We start from the raw sequence: 23,319 nt of genomic DNA on the forward strand, positions 1-23,319 counted from the left end.
GAGCAGCAATAATATATCCTCTCCCCCTGCTTCTTGTCCCATCACATGATCTCTAACCAGTCTGGCCACATCCATTCTGTGTGGTTTCCTAGGACCGGACTCTTTTATACACAGTGGGGGTTAGGGTGGAACTTAGGGTTCCTAGAGATGGTGGGAGCTTTCCTAACTCCACAGGTCTTACCCCCCAGCTTCAGACAGATTTTCCTCATGCCTATCTCTACACAGGACAAGGGTTCATCTCTCAGCTACGTTGGAGGCCTCTAAAAGGTTGAGAACCACTGGGTTACCTGACTGTGCTCAAGGTTTAACCCTAAGAAGATTCCAAAGACAACTCAGTAGGACCAGTGGCCTTTTTGCTTTGGTGCTTCAAACAATGCCGTTGATGACATGACATCAGGGAGCTCTGGGCATTTAATTAATTGGCAGTGCTTATTTCTGCTCTGACTCACTAACTGTGCTGGGCGTGTTCACCACTGTTGTCCTCAGTGATCCTTACATATGGCAACCTTAAGGCTCACAGACGTGGCCTCACCCAGGATAACCTGGATGGGAATGACAGAGTTGGGATTCTAGCCTCAAAGTGTTTGAATCCAAAACTTCATTCTCTTCCAGCTCACCCTGTTGCCTTGGGGCCAGTTGGCTCCTATTTCTACACCTTCTCTTTATTTGATGACAAGCCCTAATCAGGGCTGGTGACAGTAGGGCTTAACACAGCTAATCCCACCCGTGGAGAACATATGTGACACTGAAGGGCCAAGGACAGACAGAGAAATGGTTCTGAGGAAGCCCAGGGTGTGGGAGGGGAACTTCCCTGGCCAGGCTCAGAAGCTCCCCTTCTGGGCTGACATTACTAACTCCATGAGGACCAAGCATGCATGAGCACTTACTCTGTGCCAGGCACCATGTGTTACCTTATGCAGCCTTCCCCAGACCTCCAGCCAGCTTCTGTTGTATCCCGATCTTACAAGGAAGGAGACTGAGGCTCAAAGAAATTCAATGTCCTGACCTGGAAACCTTGCCAGTAAGTGGTAAAGCAGAGTTTGATCCCAGGTCTGCCTCATGCCAAGGCCCTGCCCACAGCACTGGGCTGCCTCCTTGCCTGTGGGGCTAGCCCTTTTCATCTTCACTGGGTTTACATCCCAGGGCCCATTTGGGCTGTGCTCCTTCCCTTGTGGCTCAGCTGGTAAAGAATCTGCCTGCAATGCAGGAGACCCGGGTTTGATCCCTGGGTTGGGAAGATCCCCTGGAGAAGGGAAAGGCTACCCACTCCAGTATTCTGGCCTGGAGAATTCCATGGACTGTATAGATGGGGTCGCAAGAGTCAGACACAACTGAGCGACTTTCACTTTCACTTCCTTCCAAAGATGAAACGGAAATATACCTTTCCACTAGATGCTGCTGCCTGGAACGTGCTCACAGCTCTGCCTGTTGTTATTTTTCCTTCTCAGTGTCCTGGGTTCCCTCCTGCTGCTTGGACTCCAGCTCGTCTGCCCGCAGCCCTCCACTGAACACAGAAAGGTAAGCCATGGCCTTTCTGAGCCTTTCCTTTTCTGCCGTCATACTAGTCATCAACACCTTGAGTTTTATTCTGTTTGGAGGTGAGTCACTGCTGATTCTCAGAGGATGCACCATTTAGAGGATGTTCACCCCTCCTAAGTCCTTGATGTTAAAGATGAAGCCAGTGCCCAGGGTCAGTCTCTGATCTGAAAGCAGGGCTGGCCTTGCAGCCCATGTCTGATAGAGTGCGTCAGTTAAGGAGAGGCCAGCGGGCAGACTCTACCCCCTGGGGGTGGAGGAGCACCAGCACAGAGCTTTGACCTCCTCTAGGGGCACCTTCAGCGCGATGGGTGCTGCATGGTTAGAGCTGTGGTGGGAGCCATCCATGATTTTCGGTAGAAGGACACCAGCCAATCGCCAGGCAGGGAGAGAACAGGGAAATAAAGACCTGGCCCTGTCTTTTCTCCTCCCCTCCATCTCCTGCTGGCGAGTCCCTCAACCTGAGCCCAATCAGAGGACAGAGAACAAAGAAATCCGTCCATGCAGCACTCAAAGGCCAGCCTTCTGGGCAACAGGGCTGGGTGGAGAAAGGTGGACAGAGCCCCTGGGGGACACGTGGACAGTGTCGGGCACGCTTCCCGGCAGGCTCAGGTGTTTCATAGTTAATGAACCACACGCTGTTGCCTAAACAAGCCCAATGCTGTCCTGCAGCAGAGCGGTTGCATGATTAATATTTCCTTAGAAATAGGTGCATGATATGACCTTGGGAAGGTCCCTCAAATCCCTTTCTCCTGCCTAAGAACTCCTGGTGTCTAAAGGTAATGAAATGCAGACACTTTGGAGAGGACTAATAGGCCAGCCGTTTGTATGTAAGTGTGACTGAATTGGTTGGAACCTTTCCTAGAGGGGTTTTCAGAAGGGAAGTCCAGGAGAGAAGGGAGCCAAGAAATGAGTTTTTCTAGATATGCACCTTCTTGGGACAAGTTCTTGATGTTCTTGTCTGATGAGTCTTGTTTCTTTTAGGTCTGTGGATTGTGTTCTGACTTTGTCTTTCTGGGCCAGATATGAACCTGTATTGTGTGGTGTCCTTCATTAGGGTGTCAGCTCCATGAAAGTGGGATCTTACCTGTCTTGTTCATTACCCTATTTCCACCTCCTGGAATACAGCCTGACATGTTGTAGGTGCTCAATAAAACACCTGTTGAATGACTGACTGAATGAGTGAGTGGAAAACCTGGCCAAGATCTAAGCATCATTTTGGTGGATGCTTGGCAATTTACACCCCTCTTAACCATCTGGCTCAGTGGTAAAGAATCCACCTGCTGATACAGGAGACGTGGGTTCGATCCCTGGGTTGGGAAGATCCCCTGGAGAAGGAAATGGCAACCCTCTCTGGTATTCTTGCCTGGAAAATCCCATAGGCAAAGGAGCCTGGCAGGCTACAGTCCACGGTATCGCAAAGAACTGGACATGACTTAGTGACTAAAAAATGACAAATATTTTACTGCATCATTCCCATTCATGATTTCAAGAGTCAGAAAGGACAACTATTATAGATTGAATGTTTGTATTCCACCCCCACCCCCCCAACCCCATGCTATCCTAAGACTGGTGTGTTAAAACCTAACCTATGTGATGGTATTTGGAGGTGGGGCCTTTGGGAGGTGACTAGGTGATGGAGTGGAGTTGTCGTGAATGGGGTTAGTGCCCTTGTTAGCAATAGGTGAAAGCCTGCTGCCCCGTCCTGTGAGGATACAATGAGAAGTCTGCACCCCAGGGCTGGGACTGTGCTGGCACCCTAACCTCAGACTTCCAGCCTTCAAAACTGTGAGAAATCAGTTTCTGTTGTTTATACACCACTTGATCTATGATACTCTGTTTTAGCAGCCCAAATTGACTAAGATAGAAATTGGCACTGAGAAGTGGTGATGCTGCTATAACAAATATATAAAATGTGGAAGGGGATTTGGAACTGGCTGCTTGGTAGATACTGAGGAGGTTTGAGATGCAGGCTAGAAAAAGCCTACAATGACATAAATGGACTTTTAAAGGTGACTCTGTTAAGAGCTCAGAAACAAAAGAGGAGGGCTGTAGAGAAAGTGTCAATCTTCCTAGAGAACACCTAAGTAATCTCAACTAAAATGCTGGTTGAAATATGGACATTAAAGGCCATTCTGATGGGGTCTTAGGTGGTCATGAGGAACATGCTATTGGAAACTGGAGGAAAGACTGTGCTTGTTATAAAGTGGCAAAGAACTTGGCTCATTCCCACTGTAGTGTTTTGTGGCAGGTAGGACTTGTAAGGGATGAAATTAGATATTTAACCAAAGCCATTTCTAAGCAAAGTGTTGAAGGAGTGGCCTGGTTTCTCTTGACTGCTCACAGTAAAATGTGAGAAGAGAGAACTGATTTAAAGATGGAATTGTTAACTGGAAAGGAAGCAGAACACAGAAGTTAAAGACTTAGAAATTCTTCAGCCGATGCATATTGTAAAGAATGAGAAAGCCTGTCCAGGAAAGAACAAACGCTAAGGGTGTGGTTGAGAGACTGACAGGGCGATTAGTCAGCCATCTTGACAGAAGCCAGAGGCTATTGTCCAAGACAATGGAAGACTGTAAAGGGGGCGGTGGTGCCTTCCGGACACGGTTCGTCTTGGCACCGTCTCCCTTGGTGGTTCCCACTCCCCACACTCAGGCTGAGTTCCTAGGCTGACCCAGGAGCTGCTCCAGTGATGACCCAGCAAGGTTGGGCTGTGCCTAGCAGAGCCTTGGGGGGCGTGACTACCTCCACCTGGATTTCAAAGGACAAGGCTTGAGCCAAGGTGCCAGGGCCCCAATCCTGGAGAACCACAGTGAGAGCAGGGAAGCCTGGAGCTTTGGGGCCCCAACCTTCTCAGGCAGGACCATGGGCCCAGTGGGCCTGGAGAGCAGAGCACAGAGCCAAAGAGAAGTATTCTTAAACTTTTATGAACCTTTCCTGGGTGGGTTGCAGACTTTCTTCTTTCCTCTTCTTCCCATTTGGAATGGGAATGTCTGTACTGTGCCTGTCTTACCATTTTATTTTGGAAGCACATAACATGTTTGATTTCACATATTCATAGCTGGAGAGCAGTTTGCTTCAGTATGAATCATACCTTGAGTCTCACCTATGTCTGATTTAGATGATATTTAGGTGAGACTTAGAACCTAGACTTTAATAATGATGCTGGAACCAGTTAATGCTTTCTAGGTTATTGGGATGGAACAAGTGTATTTTGCCTGTAAGAAAGATGTGAATTTGGGGGGCCCAGGGATAGAATATTATAGATGACACATATCCCCCCAAATTCATATGTTGAAACTAAATCCCCAGTGTGATGCTCTTTGGAGGTGGGACCTTTGGAAGGTGCTTAGGTCATGAGAGGATAAATGTCCCTTATTAAAAAGGTCATAGAGGGATCTCTTGCTTTCTCTGCTATGTGAGGATACAGGGAGAAGATTGCTGTCAATGAACAAGGAGATTGGTTCTTCTCAGACATCAAATCCACAGGCCCTTTCATCTTGAACACCCCAGCCTTCAGAATTGTGAAAAATAAATTTATGTTTTCCATAAACCACCCAATCTATAGCATTGTTTTTATTGCAGCTGGATCAAACAATCAGCTATTTTCATTATTATGTTCTATTATTTATTAGTATTTAGAGCTATCAGGGTTATTAATCTTAACAGTTCAATCAATCTACCAGTGTTCTTTTTTTCTTTTGCTGTTATTCAAATAGACCATCGTATCTTAAAATATTTTATAAATGGTCAGTTTACTTTGCTGTGTCTATTAATTTTTCAGGTTAGCCTGAATGATATATATGTAGCCTGAACATAAGTTTCACAAAAAGGTACTGCCTCCATTTGGCTTTGCTGCTTCTTTTTTTTAGTTTATTCTCTTTAGCAAGTTGTACCATAATGTGCTTGGTAAGTCTCCATATTTCTTAAATAAAGCATTGATTCTGAGAAATTTGGAAAATGATTTATGAATCACTTTGTTGAATTTAAAAATTGAGTAAAAGGTTTCACATTTTAGTGTATTGTTTCTCCTTTTCAAAATATTAAGAACTTCGCAGTAGAGAGTTAGATTAGGAACATTTTTTTCAAAATTATTTATAGATTCCTTTACTCAGACAATACACATTTTAGGACAGTTCTCAAATATAATTATGTGCATTTTAGCTGCCAGGATCATTATCATTGTCATTCACCTCAGAGAAGGAAGATTCAGTGCTTTCTTGATTGGCAAATTTCTTCTCGATGTTTTATTGGGGTTCTGTGAAGCTGTGGCTGTCATCCTGCCTGACTGTATCCCAAAGCCCTGGAGCAGCAACAGTACTGGCAGTAGTAGAATCCATTTATTTCTGCAACATGAGAAATAAGGAGACACCTATTAAAACAGGGCTTGGAAATGTTTTTCTATAAATGGCCAGTTCTGATTGTTCTAGGCTTTCTGGGCTACAAAATCTCTGTCACAACTAGTCAGCTCTGCTTTTGTAGCACAAATTCAGTCATAAACAACTTGTCAATAAATGTATATGGCTGTATTCCAATAAAACTTCATTTGCAAAACACTGGATTTGGCTCACAACCCACAGTTTGCCAGCCGCTGCTCTAAAGTCAAGATAGGGAAGAGTTCACTGTAATTACTGTGTATGTATTTCGAAGTTGGAAATTGTCTCCTCCTGGGATCTTAAGAAACACAGAGGATTTGAGGGAGAAAAAGTATATTTTTTCATGAAAACCTAAGAATTATGATTGCTATCAAATTGTTTTCGTTGCTTGGATAAATCATGATTGAATTCCTGCTGACTGCTTTGTGGCAAGATCCACTCTCATTCTGTATAAGAGAGCAGCAGCAAGAATTAGAAAACCATTTATGGTAAATTCTTAAGGGACAGCATTACAAATTTGTGCGCACTGTAGTTCAGTATGCATATGAAAACCACCCTCCAAAAGACATCTCTTTTTCTTTCTCATTACTATAGCATGTCCAACTTTAGCATATGGAAGCATTTCTACCCTGTAAGTTATTCTGAGGAAAAGACATAATTTGTAAACGCTGTCAAATAAACTATGCATTTCTAAATGCTACTCGGGTGACTGGATACATCTCGGTAAAAACTGTCCCATAATAGTGCAGGAAAAGAGGACTCGAGTGCAGAGTCTAAGTAGCTCTTTCAAGATATTTTTATCCAGATGTCTTCCTCTTGCTCCTGATGGATGGCATCAGAAAGGACTGTTCAACCTCTGTTCTTGGTAGTTATTTAATGACACTTGGCAAGTGATTTCATTTTAAAAACTCTCTGTGGCTTCGTTTGTAGATAAGGTAAGACCAAGAGTGGAAAAAACTTGTCCCAGACTCTAATAAAAACCATACGTTATTAGTACAGGAGAATATGTAGATTGTAGAAAGCTTTTAAGTTAATGAAAGTGTTCTGTCTATCTGACAGACATTCACTGAGCAAGTTGCTTTATAAGTCATAAAGTGTATGGTCAACGTAATCTATTTAGGAAAAAATCATGAAACATCTTATTTTATTCCTATGAATGGAGAAACATACATATACTTGAATTGCTGCTGCTTAACATTTTTTTTTTAAGTTTACTGTTTAATTAAAAGTATGCTTGTATAAGCTTGTACCAGCTTCCCTGGTAGCTCAGCTGATAAAGAATCCACCTGCAAGGCAGGAGACCCCGATTCAATTCCTGGGTCAGAAAGATCCCCTGGAGAAGGGACAGGCTACCCACTCCAGTATTCATGGGCTTCCGTGGTGGCTCAGATGGTAAAGAATCCACCTGCAATGTGGGACCCTGGGATCGATCCTTAGGTTGGGAAGATCCCCTGGAGGAGGGTATGGCAACCCACTCTAGTATTCTCGCCTGGAGAATCCCCATGGACGCAGGAGCCTTGGGGGTACAGTACATGGGGTCACAAAGAGTCAGATACAATAAGCGACTAAGCACAGCACATGCATGTTTATTATAGAAAATTTAGAAAACAATGAGGAAGAAAATAAAAACTCACTTTGGCCACCAGCCAAAGAGAAGTGTTCTTCAATCTGTTATTTACAAAAACTTTAAAACAAACAAAGAGAAAAAAAAAAAAAGAAAGAAAAAAACCCAGACATACTACAAAATGAAATAAGGGTGAAGTAAAATATTTGTTTTGCTGACTGGTTTGCAAGTCACAATGTGAATAGCTGGGGCCCTTGTAAAGGGTTTAGAACCCTGTTACTGTGTACAGGCTTCCCTGGTGGCTCGGTGATAAAGAATCCACCTGCCAACGCAGGAGATGCAGGTTTGATCCCTAGGTTGGGAAGATCTCCTGAAAAAGGAAATGGCAACCTACTCCAGTATTCTTGTCTGGGAAATCTCATGGACAAAGGAGCTTGGTAGTTTATAGTCCATGGTAGCCCAAAAAGTCAGACATGACTTAGCAATTAAACAACAGCTATAACAATTGAGTTCAGATTGCCTCTTGACAATGTCCTACAATTGGATATTGAACAGAAAGTCTATAGAAGGACAAAAATAAGTTTTAGGTAACATGAAATTTCTCATATTATTTCTCCCGTATTCCACAAAGGAGAAAACAGTAAGGTTTTTCAAAGAAAATATATGAAAATATCCTGACAACTTGGGATTGGCAAGGGTTTCTTAAACAACACACCAAAAGAACAAATCATAAAAGAATTGAACTGCATGAAAATTGAGGAGTTTTATTTACTATCATACACCATGATGAGTGAAAAGATAAGCCAAAGACAGGGTGAAGATATTCACAATTACATATTTGACCAAAGATTCATACTCAGATTATATAAAGAAACTCTACTAATTATTAAGAAAATGTTAAGCAGTTAAATTTTTAAATGGGCAAAAGACTTGAACAGATGCTTAGTGTCAGAGGATATTCTAACGGCCAATAAGCATAAGAAATATGCTCAGTCAGTCAGTCAGTCACTCAGTTGTGTCCAACCCTGTGCATGCCAGGCTGCCCTGTCCATCACCAGTTCCTGGAGCTTGCTCAAGCTCATGTGCATTGAGTTGGCAATGCCATCCAACCATCTCATCCTCTGTCACCCTCTTCTCCTGCATTCAGTCTTTCCCAGCATCAGGGTCTTTTCCAATGAGTCAGTTCTTCACATAAGATGGCCAAAGTATTGGAGTTTCAGCTTCAACATCAGTCCTTCCAATGAATATTCAGGATTGACTGGTTGGATCTCCTTGCAGTCCAAGGGACTCTCCAGAGTCTTCTCCAACACCACGGTTCAAAAGCATCAGTTTTTTGGCATTCAGCTTTCTTTATAGTCCAACCCTCCCATACATACATGACTACTGGAAAAACCATAGCTTTGATTAGACGGACATTTGTTGGCAAAGTAATGTCTCTGCTTTTTAAAATGCTATCTAGGTCAGTCATAGCTTTTCTTCCAAGGAGCAAGCGTCTTTTAATTTCATGGCTGCAGTCACCATCTGCAGTGATCTTGGAGTCCCAAAACATAAAGTTGCTCAGTTTCCATTGTTTCCCCAATGCTCAATCAAAAGTATTAATTAAGTGGGACTTCCCTGGTGATTCAGTGGCTAAGATTCTGCTTTCCCAGTGTGGGTGGCCCAGATTCAGTCTCCAGTCCAAGAACTAGAACCTGCATGCCACAGCTAAGAGTTCACATGCCACAGCTCAAGATCCTGTGTGTTGCAATGAAAATTGAAGATCCTGTGGAGTTGCAATACAGGAGATGTGGGCTCAATCCCTGGGTTGGGAAGATCCATTTCCCTGGAGTAGGAAATGGCAACCCACTCCAGTATCCTTGCCTGGAAAATTCCATAGACAGAGGAGGCTGACGAGTTACAGTCCATGGGGTCACAGAGTCAGACACGACTGAACACACACACACACATTGCTCTGGACATCACAAGCAGATCATAAAAGCAGTACTGAATGGTTCAGACTGTTTCTAAATAGCTCACCTATCCTAGTACAATTTTCAAGAATGTGGGAATATGAAAATATCCAGTACCCACCCAACAAGGTAAAATTCAAGATGTCTGGCATTTAGTCAAAGATTACCAGACATGCACAGAAATAGAAAAACATTAGCATTATTCTCCATAATGAGGAGAACAATCAATTGAAACCAACTCTGAACTGACACAGATAATAGAATTTGAAAACAAGGGTATTAAAAGTTATTAAAACTGTATCCCATATATTCAAAAAGTTAAGTAGAAGTTTGGGAAATATTAAAAAAAATGTCAAACTTCTGGAGATGAAAATGAAAAATACACTGGATGGGATTAATGGAAGACTAGATGTGGACAATAAAAGAGAACTTAAAGATATAGCAATAGAAACTTTCATTGGTAGGACTGAGGTTGAAGTGGATGCTGGGAAAGATTGAGGGCAGGAGGAGAAGGGGACGACAGAGGATGAGATGGTTGGATGGCATCATTGACTCAATGGACGTGGGTTTGGGTGGACTCCAGGAGTTGGTGATGGACAGGGAGGCCTGGCATGCTGCGGTTCATGGGATCGCAAAGAGTCAGACACGACTGAGTGACTGAACTGAACTGAAAAAGAATTTTAAAAATGATGATGAGCATCAGTGAAGCCTGTAATACTTCAGGTGAATTTATGTGTATGCAGTTGGAGCACCAAAAGGAGAAAAAGTGAGGGGTGACAGGAAAGTATTTTTTAAAATATTGGGAAATACTCTGATTTTGATTAAAACCATGATTCTAAGAATACCAATGAACTCCAAACACTAGAAACATGAAGAAAATGACACCTTTACACCATGATCAAATTGCTTAAAATTCCGTGATAAAAGGAAACAAAAATTTGAATCCCTTAGGGGGGGAAAAAACACATTACATCCACAGAAACAAAGAAAAAGATGACAATGTATTCCTTGTCTTCTCTCATTCAGGCATGTGAAGCAATATCTTTAAAATACTGAAAGAATAAAACTGTCAACCTGGAATTCTATACCCAGAAAAAAACATCTTTCAGAAATGAAAGTAAAGATGTGTTCATACATAAGTGCTGAGTCACACTTGTAACACCAAAATTGTTAAAGGAAATCCTTTAAGCAGCAGGAAACTGATACAAAAAAATATAGATCTATACATGAAATGAACCAGAAATAATAACTATGTGGGTAAATATATGCAGTTTTGAAAAATATTTAAGTCTCTTTCAAAGATTGACTTTAAATGAAAATAATATAATGTATTGTGGAGGTAATAATGTATGTGTAAGTAAAATGTATGGGAACAATATTGTAAATGCCAGAGAGGATAAATGGAAGTATAATATTGTAAGGTTCTTATGTATAAAATTGTATATAACTTGAAAGTGGACTATGATAAGTTAAAGATGTATATTATAAACCTTAAAATAACGAAGTAACAAATCAAAGAATTTTAGCTCAAAGAATTGTTTTAGGAAATAAAATAGTCATAAAAATACTCCAATAATTCAGAAAAAGACAGAAATAGAAGAAAAAAAGATGGGATAACTAGACAACAAATAGCAAGTTGATAGACTTAAATATAGTTATATTAATAATTACAAAAACACCTCAACTAAAAAGACAGAGTTTGAGCAGGATGGATAAAAAACAAGACGCTCAACTGTATGCTGTCTACAAGAAACACACTTAACCATAAAGACACAGATTAGGTTAAAACTAGAAGGATGGAGGAAGACACACCATGTTAACATTAGTCAAAAGGAAGCTAGAGAGACTCTGTCAATATCAGTTAAAGTATATTCTAGAGCAAAGAATATCACCAAATATAAAAAAGTCATTTCATGATGTTAAGGGGGTCAGTTCATCAGAGGACATAACAATCCTAATCATTTATGTACCTAATAATAGAGCTTCAAATTACTAAAGTAAATCTGAATAACTGCAAAGAGAAACAGAAAAATCCACAGTTACGGCCTGAGGTTTTAATGGTGGTGGTTTAGTCTCTAAGTCATGTCCTACTCTTGTAACCCCATGGACTGGAGCCTGCCGTGGGATTTCCCAGGCAAGAATACTGGAGTGAATTGCCATTTTCTCCTCCTTGGGATATTCCCAGCCCGGGGATGAACCTGGGTCTCCTGCATTCCATGCAGATTTTTTACCAACTGAGCCACCCCCTTTCCAAACACTGATAGAGTACTTAAACAGAAAAATCAGTAAGAATGGAGAAGATTTGACTATGACTATCAGTCAGCTGGACCCAATGGACATTTGTAGAACATTCCCCCAAACAAAATCAGATATGTATTCTTTTCAGGTGCATGAAGAACATTTAGTAAGATAAATCATATTTGGGGCCATAAAGCAAACCTCAATAGACATGATTCAAATCACAGTTTATTCTCTAATCACTGTGGAATTGATTTAGCAATCAATATAAAAGATATCTGGAGAATTCCTAAATATCTGGAATGGAATAAAACATTTCTAAATAATCCATCTCAAAGAAGAGATGAAAGAGAAATTAGAAATTACTTTGACCTGAATGAAATTAAAAAAACAAAATATTGTGAGATGCTGCTAAAATAGCACACAGGGGTAAATTTATATAACTAATCAAATATAAAGACAAAAAAGGTCTCAAATCAGTAACCTCAGCTTTCTACTATAAACAACTAGAAAGAGAACAGTAAGTAAATTCAAAGTAAGAAGAAAGGAAATAATAAAGATCAAAGCAGAAACCTGTAAAGTAGAAACAGAAAAACCTTAAAGGAAACCATTTATTCCAAAAGTTGGTTCTTTGAACGATCAATGAAATGGATAAATCTTGAACCAGAATCATTAGAGAAAAAAATTGAAGGCATAAATGATCATTATCAGGAGACAGAGTGGTAACATCACCACAGATTCTGTAGATATTAATAAGGGTATTAATAAGGATAATAAGGGAATATTATGAATCCTTTATTCTTATGAATTCAACAACTTAGATTAAAAAAGACAAATCATCTGAAAGATACAGACTACCAAAGCTCACTTAAAAAGAAATAGATAACTTATATTTAGGTTATCTAAATATTCTGAATATTCTATATTTATTGAAAAAGACAAATCATCTGAAAGATACAGACTACCAAAGCTCACTTAAAAAGAAATAGATAACCTATATTTAGGTTATCTAAATATTCTGAATATTCTATATTTATTGAAAAAGACAAATCATCTGAAAGATACAAACTACCAAAGATATAGGTTATATTTAGGTATATTTTAGGTTATACTTAGATATATATATATAATATATATTTATTATATGTATCTATTATATATCTATTAGTATATCTATTATACATATATTATATATAAATAATATATTATTATATAATAATTGTAAAGAAATAGGTTATCTAAATATTCTGAGCATTCTATATTTATTAAAGTAATAGAATTTGTAGTTAAAAACCTTCCTGCAAAGAAAACTCCTGATGGATTTTCTGATGAATTCTTATAAGCATTTAAGGAAGAAAATAATACTAATTTTACACAAACTCTTCTAGAAAATTGAAGAGAAAGAGAACTTTCCAACTCATTCTGAGACCAGCATTACATACCAAAGACAAATAAAGATTTTAAAAGATAAGAAAACTGTAGACGGTTGTTCATAATGAACATAGATACAAAAGCTCTAATTAAAATGTTAGCAAATTAAATCCAACGTTATAAGAAATGATATGCATCATGAATGAGTGGGCTTTATTCTAGGCATTCAAGTTTGGTTCAACATTTAGAAATGAACTGATATACAAACTAAAAGAGAAAAGTCATATGGCTACCTCATTAAACGCAGAGAAGTTTTGACAAAATCTGATATCCATTTCTGATAAAAACTCTCAGCAAAGTAGGAATAAAAGGAAACTTGATTTAACCTGACAAAGGATATTCCTTAAAACCTATAGCTAATGACAGAGGATGAGAATGGATGGCATCACCAGTTCGGTGGGCATGAACTTGGGCAAACTCCAGGAGAGGATGAGGGACAAGGAAGCCTGGAATGCTGCAAGTCCATGGGGTTGCAAAGAGTTGGAGACGACTTGGCGACTTAACAACAGCAACCATTCTTAATGGTGAAAGACTGAATGCTTTCCTTCTAAGATCAAGAAAAGCCAATGATATTTTCCCTCACCATGTTTTCTTTTTTTCATGTTTATTGATTTGTCTGGGTCTCCGTTGCTGTACAAGCTTTTCTCTAGTTGTGGCCAGCGGGGACTATCTCCAGGTGCGGCGCGCAGGCTTCTCACTGCTGTGGGGGCTTCCCCTGTTGCGGGGCACAGCGCTGGGGCTGCAGGCTTCAGCAGTTGTGTCTCAGGGGCTCACTGGTCGCGGCCCCTCGCCTCTGGAGCGCAGGGTCACTAGTTGCGGCCCAGAGGTTTAGTTGCTCCGCAGCATGTGGGATCTTCCCGGATCAGGAATTGAACCCGAGTCTCCTGCGTTGCCAAGGGATTCTCTACCACTGAACCACCAGGGAAGTGCCCTCACTGCTTCTGTTGTGCACAGGATTGGAAGCTCGAACCAACTCAGTCAGGCAATGAAAAGAAACAAGACATATACAGATTGGAAAGAAGTAAACTTGTCTTTATTTTTAGACTGCAGAATTGTCTGTAGAAAATCTGATAATATATAAAAAAAGACCATACGTGAGTTTAGCTAAATTATTGGATATAAGGTCAATATGCAAAGAATTAATTGTATTTCTGTAACTGCCAATGAATAATAGAAAATTAAATTAAAAAGAAACTCATTTACAAAATCTGACAAAAGATGTGAATGATCTATACATTTATACCTGTAAAACACTGTTGAGAGAAATTAGAGTTAAATGGAGAAATATACTATTTTTATCAGTAAGGAACTCAATATTATTAAGATGATCATCTCCCAAACTTGATCTATAGATTTAACACAATTCCAATAAAATTCCCAGAAGACTTTTTACAAAAATTAACAGATATATTTAAAAATCCTTTATGAAATGCAGAGGACCTAGAATAGCCAAAAAAAATTTCAAGAAAAAGAACAAAATCCCAGGAGCTACACTACCTAATATTTGCATTATTATAAAGCTACAGTCAGTAAGTGAAGTGAGAATCAGTCAGTGGTGTCTGACCCCTTGCAACCCCATGGACTGTAGCCTGCCAGGCTCCTCTGTCCATGAAATCCTCCAGGCAAGAATACTGGAGTGGGTATCCATTCCCTTCTCCAGGGGATCTTCCTGACTCAAGGTTTGAACCCAGGTCTCCCACACTGCACGTGGATTCTTTACCATTTGAGACACTGGGGAAGCCCATGTTTTTTGGCATCAAGGTATATACACAGTGTAACAGAATAGAGTATAGAAATAAATCCACAAATATATGGCCAACTGATTTTTGGAAAAAAAATGCAAAGGTAATTCAGTGGAAAAAGGGTAATATTTCAATAAATAATCCTGGGACAATTGGGTATCCACATGCAAAAGAGTAAACAGTCAATCCATACCTTGTTCAATATGCAAAAATTAACTCAAAAGGGATCATAAATCTAAATGTAAAACCTAAATCTTTAAAACTTCTAGAAGGAAACAAAGGAGAAAATACTTGTGACTAGAACTAGCTAGAGATTTTATTTTTCAGATGCATCATCAAAATCAGGACCCATAAAAGAAAGAGTTGATTGGTTAAATTTTATCAAAACTACTAACTTCTACTCTTTTAAGAAGGGAAAGACAAGCCACAGACTGAGAGAAAATATTTACAAAGCATATATTGATAAAGGACTTGTGTTCAGAATATATAAGGAGCACTCAAAACCCAATAATAAGGGAAAACCACCTGATACAAGAGTAAGCAAAAGATGTGAAATGATGCTTCACTAAGGAAGGTACCTGGTTGGCAAATAAGCTCAGGAAAAGATGCTCAACATCATTAGTCATTAGGGAAATACAAATTAAAATCACAGTGAGATATGACTACACACCTACTAGAGTAGCTTAAATTTAAAAGATCAAGTGCTTATGGTGACAAGGAGGACCTACCTCCCTTGTAGGTTGTTAGTGAGATTATAAAAATGACAGACTATTCTAGAATACAGGTTAAAAAAAATTTAAAAAAAAATTTTAGTTAAAAAAATTACTCATATACCTATCATGCATGTGTGTGTGCTAAGTCACTTCAGTCGTGTCCGACTCTTTGTGCTCCTATGGACCGTAGCCTGCCAGGCTCCTCTGTTCATGTGATTTTCCAGTCAGGAATACTGGGGTGGGTTGCCATCCTCTCCTCCAGGGGGTCTTCCTGACCTAGGGATTGAACCTGCAGGAATTGACCCAGGGATCTCTTAGGTCTCCTGCATTGGGAGATGGGTTCTTTTCCACAAGCACCTCTTGGGAAGCCCCATGCCTATCATATGATTCAGTTTTTACCCAAGAGAAAATGATATATATATCCATACATAAACTTGTATACAAATATTCATAGCAGCTTTCTTTGCCATAAACTGGAAGTAACCCAAATGTCCATCAACAGTTGAATGGACACACTATATTAATTCATTTATATAAACTTCTAGGAAATGTAGTTCAGTTCATTTCAGTCGCTCAGCCATGTCTGACTCTTTGCAACCCCATGCACTGCAGCATGCCAGGCTGCTCTTGTCCATCGAGTTGGTGATGCCATCAACCATCTCATCCTCTGTTATCCCCTTCTGCTCCTGCCTTCAATCTTTCCCAGCATCAGGGTCTCTTCCAATGAATCAGTTCTTCACATTAGGTGGCCAAAGTATTGCAGTTTCAGCTTCAGCATCAGTCCTTCCAATGAATATTCAGGACCGATTTCCTTTAGGATTGGCTGATTTGATCTCCTTGCAATCCAAGGGACTCTCAAGAGTCTTCTCCAACACCACAGTTCAAAAGCATCAATTTTTCGGCACTCAACTTTCTTTATGGTCTAATTCTCACATCTATACATGACTACTTGAAAAACCATAACTTTGGCTAGATGGACTTTTGTCAGCAAAGTAATGTCTCTGCTTTTTAATATGCTGTCTAGGTTGGTCATTATTTTTCTTCCAAGGAGCAAGCATCTTTTGATTTCATGACAGCAGTGATTTTGGAACCCAAGAAAATAAAGTCTGTCACTGTTTCCATTGTTTCCCCATCTATTTGCCATGAAGTGATGGAACCGGATGCCATGATATTAGTTTTTTGAATGTGAGCTTTAAGCCAACTTTTTCACTCTCCTCTTTCACTTTCATCAAGAGGCTCTTTAGTTCCTCTTTGCTTTCTGCCATAAGGTGGTGTCATCCGCATATCTGAGGTTATTGATATTTCTCCTGGCAATCTTGATTCCAGCTTGTGCTTCATCCAACCTGGCATTTCACATGATGTACTCTACATATAAGTTAAATAAGCAGGGTGACAATATACAGCCTTGACGTACTCCTTTTCCTACTGGGAACCAGTCTGTTGTTCCATGTCTGGTTCTAACTGTTGTTTCTTGACAAACTAATCTCTAATGATGGAAAGCATATCTGTATTTGTGGGGGATTGAGAAGGCCAGGAAGGGAAGATGGTCACGCAATACAAAGAAAACTTTGGGGTGATCTGTATGTACATTATCTTGATGATGGTGATGATTTCATGGGTCAATACATATGAGCAATGTTATCAAATTGTACACTTCAAATATGTATGATTTATTGTGTGTCAATTATACTTCAATAAAGTTGTTAATAATAAACTATTCATATACGCACCAACTGGGTAAATTTCTCATGAATTCCATTCACTGAATATGTTTTGCTTACTGACTGTAAGACACCAGACACAAAAGTACCTACAGTATAAGTCCATTTATATTTCGTTCAAGAACAGGCAAAGCTAATATGTCATAAAAATGAAATCAGAATAATGGAAACCTTTGAAGAGGGTGGGATTGACTAGTAAGGGGCAAGAGGAAACCTTCCAGGATGTAGGAAATAATCTTGAGCTCAGTGCTGGTTATTTAGGTCTTAAATGTGTCAGGAGCTGTACATTCATCATGAGCCTACTTGATGTGCTTCTTATATTAATACATTATACCTAAATAAAGAAAAGCCTAAAGAAAATGCAGTGCGTTAAATGCCAGTACTGAAATCGCACTGTAAGTCTTTGGAGCAGTGTGGGATTGTCCTTTGAGTGTTACCAGGAAACAAAGATGCTCTTCAAAGAACAGCATAAGGCGCATTCTCATTTGCTATTGAGTGTCCAGCCACAGAACCCTTGCAGAGTTGGAAGCTGACTCTAAAGCAGGCACTGTGTCTTTTCCAGCTGGTATTTGTCAAACCTTCTCTTTCTAATGGCATAAATAGAACTGACTGCTTCTGAAAAATTAAGAGTACTTCTACTTATGAGAAATGAAGAAATTAAAGTAAAAAGACCTTATTAAGGACTGGGAAGAATGTCAATGTTCATTAATTCATGCTTTGCCAAATCTCTTGGATTCAAATCCAATGGCGAAAAAATCAAATTTGCTTCTATTACAAATGGAACAGCAAGCTTAAGACTGCATGTTCAGAAAGCCCTTGACAACATAGCAGAAAGAGCACATCTTCAGCTTTTAGTCTGGGCATAGGCATAATGGGGCATTCCTGGCCTCTTAGCCTTTTTCTGGTTTAAGGCCAGAATTCCCTACCAGATCTCCATTTTTTTTTTTTTTCCTGAGTGTGCATTTTGCCCAAGGGTAGATTGGACAAAGTGGAATGTAGAAGAAACCACTCTGCCTAGAACTCAGCTTTCACTGGGTTGGCCAATGCTTGCTGACTTCCTCGACTGCAAATGGGGTCTGCCTGCCCAGCCCTTTGGCACTCTTTGCCTTCTCCAGCCTTGGTTGGCTTAACTTGGGTGGGTTTTTCATCCTCCCAGCCTGGGGCTATCTACCAGGTCTCTCCTGTGGAGGAGTCTTTGTCCCGTCTATCCTGATATCAACTGCCCATGCCTGGCGCCAGGAAGACAGGAAGGAAGTCATAGCTGTCACGTATTCTATTTGTAGAAGTCTGTGAAGATGATGAGGGCGCATCAGAGGAAGCAGACTCTGGGATAGTCTAAGCTCGGGAAACCAAGGCATTTTTAGTGGCAAAAATTATATCCGTTGAGTTTTGAGGGTTCCTTCCCTAATGACGCCCTCTACCCTGACATCTTTAAAAACTTCTTTTAGTATTTAATTTGTACTAAGTTCAAGGACAAAAAAAAAAGCTTTATTTTTCTATATTGTATTTTTTTGTTTGTTCTGAGTGATTTTCCTGCTTCCCAGAAACACATACAACCCAAGTTTATAAATTACTTACTTTGGAAGTTTGTGGTTCCATTTGTAAGAGTATTTAAAAATAAATATGTTATAAATTTGTTATTATTGTCTGAGTAAACTCTAGTCTAATACTCATATCTCAAATGTGATATTACTACAAACAAGCCAAATTATACAGAATAGATTTTTTTTGTATATGTTGACCCTAACAAAGTTACTCTGAGACTATAAATAGTTATAAGAAAAAATGAGTATTTTATGTACTTTAAGTTTTTCTTGAAATTTCCATTCCCTCCCACACTTATACACACAAAACTCAACCATAAAAAGGTGTTTTTAAAATAACTTCTAAATTCCCCACTATGTTATGTTTCCAGGCCAAATTACAGTTAAAACAAAGTTTTGACAGACAGAATAACTTATCACTTAGGCCACAAATCTTGGTCTTTGGAAAAGAAAATGAACAGTACAGTCTTAAAGTCACTGTCCTTGTGGAGTCCTCACATGCCAGCCAACTTCCAGCCCCTCCACAGGATGCTCACTGCCTGGTTGTTTGGAGAAATAGAGGATGAGTCAGTATCCTTTTGCTCATAATTTTATTCTGTTTGTATTGCTTCTCTTATATATTTGATGCATGGTTTTACTTATGGCCAAGTTCATCTTTTTTTCCCCCATTAACTCATCAGACACTTACCAAGTGCCTACTATGTGAACTTAGACTCCAAAGCCAGACTGCCTAGTTGATACCTGGTTCTGCTGCTTACTAATTTTGGACCTTGGGCAAGGTCCTGTGCCTCAGTTTTGTCATCTGTGAAATGGGGCTGGAAATAGTACCCATTGCATAGGTTGTTCTGAGGATGATGTGAATTTAGGATGTTTCGGATGATATTTGACCCAGTAATTGCTCTGTTGGTGCTGCTGTCATTGTTTGCTGTTGTTGTGATGACAAATGCCAGCCTTGAGCTACGTGCTGCATACCCAAGTGGGTTGCTTTTAAAGAGACTTCCCTTCTAATGTCATCTTCAGGATTTCTATCCAAATCTGATGTCTCCAGAGTTTCTCAGTCTCAAAACTATTGGCGTTTTGGGTGGGGCAATTCTTTGCTGTGGGACCGTGCTATGTGCTGTTAGAAGTTTAGCAGCATCTCTGGTCTCTACCCACTAGATGCCAATAAGATGCTCTTCTAGTTCAAAAAATGTCTCCAGATGTTTCCAGGTGCTCCTTGGGGGATAGAATTGCCTGAAGTGGAGGACCGTCTATTTAGGTGGAGGACTGTCTATTTAGGTGGTAAATCTGCCTGCAGAGGCAGCACTGTGGCTCCCCCTGCTTTCTGGGGAGGCCCCTGGGGCTTCCCTGGTAGTTCAGCTGGTAAAGAATCCACCTGCAAGGCAGGAGACTGTGGTTCAATTCCTGGGTCTGGAAGTTCCCCTGGAGAAGGGATAGGCTACCCACTCCAGTATTCTTGGGCTTCCCTGCTGGCTTAGACAATAAAGAATCCACCTGCAATGCGGGAGACCTGAGTTTGATCCCTGGGTTGGGAAGATAGCCTGGAGGAAGGCATGGCAACCTAGTCTAGTATTCTTGCCTAGAGAATCCCCATGGACAGAGGAACCTGGAGGGCTATAGTCCATGGGGTCGCAAAGAGTCGGACATGACTGAGCAACGAGGCACAGCACACAGCAGTGGTTACTGAAGTTGTCTTCCCCCTGAGCGTGTTTTTGAAGATCCATGTTATATGTTACAGGTGCCTCTAACCACGTGGCTGGAACCATAGGAACATTTCTGCTGTGACCACTGTGGCCTCCTTAGTAGGAGGGGCTCCTTCTTAATTTTTTTAAATTTATTTGGCTGTGCTGGATCTTAGTTGTGGCACACAGAATCTTTGTTGTCACATGCAGGCTCTTAGTTGCTGCATGTGGGATCTAGTTCCCTGACCAGGGATCGAACCCGGGCCCCCTGCACTGGGAGTGCAGAGTCTTAACCACTAGACTGCCAGGGAAGTCCCTCTTTAGAAGCGAGGAGGAGAGACATAATCATCCTAGCACTTCAGTCCAAGGCTCCCTGTGAAAGCCATCCCCCTGACCCTTTACAGCGCAGGAATTTACAGCTTATCACTATGGGGAACAAGCAGAGGTCACAAGACCACATATGGGGAATCTCACTATGGGAGTTTGTGTGATGTGGTCCTTGGTCCTCACTAGAGAGCCCTGATGGTTACCATTGAGACAATGCTCATCATATGCCAGACTGAGCTAAGTACGTGATAAATATTGCTCACATTCAACCCTTGAGAGCAGATATTTTTGTCCCCATTTTATAGGTTGGGAAACTTCAGCTTAGAGACATTAAGATCACAGAATCAGGATTCAAATCCAAAGTTCTTAATCCCTTTGACACTTATCCTCAGAAGCACTGCCTCTGTAAAAAGCAGTGTCTCACTCTTGGAATGTCCTCTGTCTGTGCCCTAGTTAGATTTTGGCTCCCGAATTCCATCCTGGTCACATAAAACTATGCGTCAGTAGCTTCATGCTGACCTGAGATGTGACAGGAGTGACATCATTTTGTTTTGTTTGCATGTATTAATGTCACAGCTGAGACATACCCTGTCCCCCACTCTTATTTTTTACTCTCCCTATGCTAAGAGCCCTGGAGAAGGGAATGGCTACCCACTCCAGTATTCTTGCCTGAAGAAGCCCATGGACAGAGGAGCCTAGCAGGCTACAGTCCACAGGGTTGCAAAGAGTCCGATGCGACTGAGCGACTAACACTATGCTAAGAACCAAATCTTCGTCTTCCTTGTGTTTAAGCTGTGTGCTTCTGCTAACTGACAACAGTCATTGTGATGTAAACCAACCTTGTAAACCATAACTTTCTAAATGACCCTTAGGTCACAGAACTTATCCTGCTGGCACCAGTTGTCCTAACGTCTGAATTTCTCCAGGGTGAACCTCTTTAAAACTATTAATTCGGTAAGCAGAAAGTCATTACTTTTAATATACTTTCAGTTCTGTCCCAGACACAGAACTTCATACAAGCCCCAAATAAAGAAGTTAGTGTAGAAAAAGAGTTATACCTAATTCCAAGGGCCTTTACTAGAATATAGTTGTATTGAATATTGTTCAAAATACGTTGGCCATTGAAGGTAAGGTGGCTTCTCCCCCTTTACAATGATAGTTTATGCGAATAGGCTGTGGTTTGGACCACAGGTCTATCTATTACCTGGTGTCTCTTTGGCCTACCTTGGTTTCCTTCTGCTGAGGCCACATGGGTCTGCTTTACTTTTCCACTTTGTATTAAAACCCCTGGCTTAGGATCATTGTCCTTATAGTTTTAGTAAAAACATCAGCATCTGCAGAAAGCTTTCAGAGAAAAATGAAGGTCATAAACTGTCAAAGTACAAACGAATTATGTAGACTCTTTGCCTTAGAATATTTCTGAGTAGAATCAAGAACATCTCATTCTTTATTTCTAGTCTCCTCCCGCGCCTTTCACAGGGAGGATGCTCCATGTCCATGCATGAAACGATAGGAGGAGGGCGGAGAGTTTGGTCTGGAATTAATCACTGATGCAAAAACATGTGGGAGGTTTACTGAATACTTGCTGTGGGCCAGACACTATACAAGCTCCTGGGGATATGATGGTGAGGTACTGGCCTCTCCCTGGAAGATCTCAGAGCCTAATAGGGGTGACAAGAATTAAATGATCACAGTGCAGTCGAGGAGATGTTGTGATCTAGTCTGGTTCTTGAATTTGGGATCACAGAGAATGGCAAGGCTGATAGTGGTACCTAACGTTTATTGAGCACTTTCTACATGCACTGTACTTTCTATTGTTGTTCAGTCACTCAGTCATGGCCAACTCTTTGCAACTGCATGGACTGCAGCATGCCAGTCTTTGGTGTCCTTCACCATCTCCTGGAGCTTGCTCAAACTCATGTCCATTGAGTTGGATGGTGATGCCATCCAACCATCTCACCCTCTGTCATCCCCTTCTCCTCCTGCCTTCAACCTTTCCCAGCATCAGGGTCTTTTCTAATGAGTCGGCTCTAAGCATCAGGTGGCCAAAGTGCTTTCTACACATCATCTATTTTTTTAATTCTCACAACAACTGTGTGAAGTTAGCTGCTCTTATACCCATTTTATAGATGGGGTAATTGAGACTCAAAGGGAAATTCCCTGAGTCTTAAAAGCCAAGTAGGAATTATCCAAAGGGAAGAAGGAGGAGGTAGAAATTCTGGAATGAGGGAAAAGCAGGTATAGAAACACAGAGGCAAATGGATGAGATGACCTCTGTGTATCAAGAGGGCACTGGAAGCTGGGGTTTACACCATCCAGTTCTGCCCACAGTTAAGTGATTTCAAACTTGTGACTTGTTCTTTCACTGAAGAGTAACCTGTGCTTCCTCAAGTGATGAGCCACTTGATTATGTAATTCACCCATGTGATCAGGGTGAACTCCTCAACCTTGAAGTGGTTGTTCAAGTGCCTCTGATTTTAGGCTTGCGGGAAATAA

At 40.6% G+C, this 23,319-nt stretch overlaps 1 protein-coding gene across 1 annotated transcript in view; it reads left to right on the forward strand.

The window, feature by feature from the left end:
- The window catches only part of THSD4 (thrombospondin type 1 domain containing 4), a 624,907-nt gene that overhangs the window by 41,678 nt on the left and 559,910 nt on the right, over nt 1-23,319 (forward strand). The window contains exon 3 of the mRNA XM_070468752.1: nt 1,449-1,518. Within this exon, the coding sequence (XP_070324853.1) occupies nt 1,449-1,518 (70 nt within the window). The remainder of the gene's footprint in view (nt 1-1,448; nt 1,519-23,319) is intronic.

Source organism: Odocoileus virginianus, chromosome 6 (assembly GCF_023699985.2).
Source record: "Odocoileus virginianus isolate 20LAN1187 ecotype Illinois chromosome 6, Ovbor_1.2, whole genome shotgun sequence".
NCBI lineage: Eukaryota > Metazoa > Chordata > Mammalia > Artiodactyla > Cervidae > Odocoileus > Odocoileus virginianus.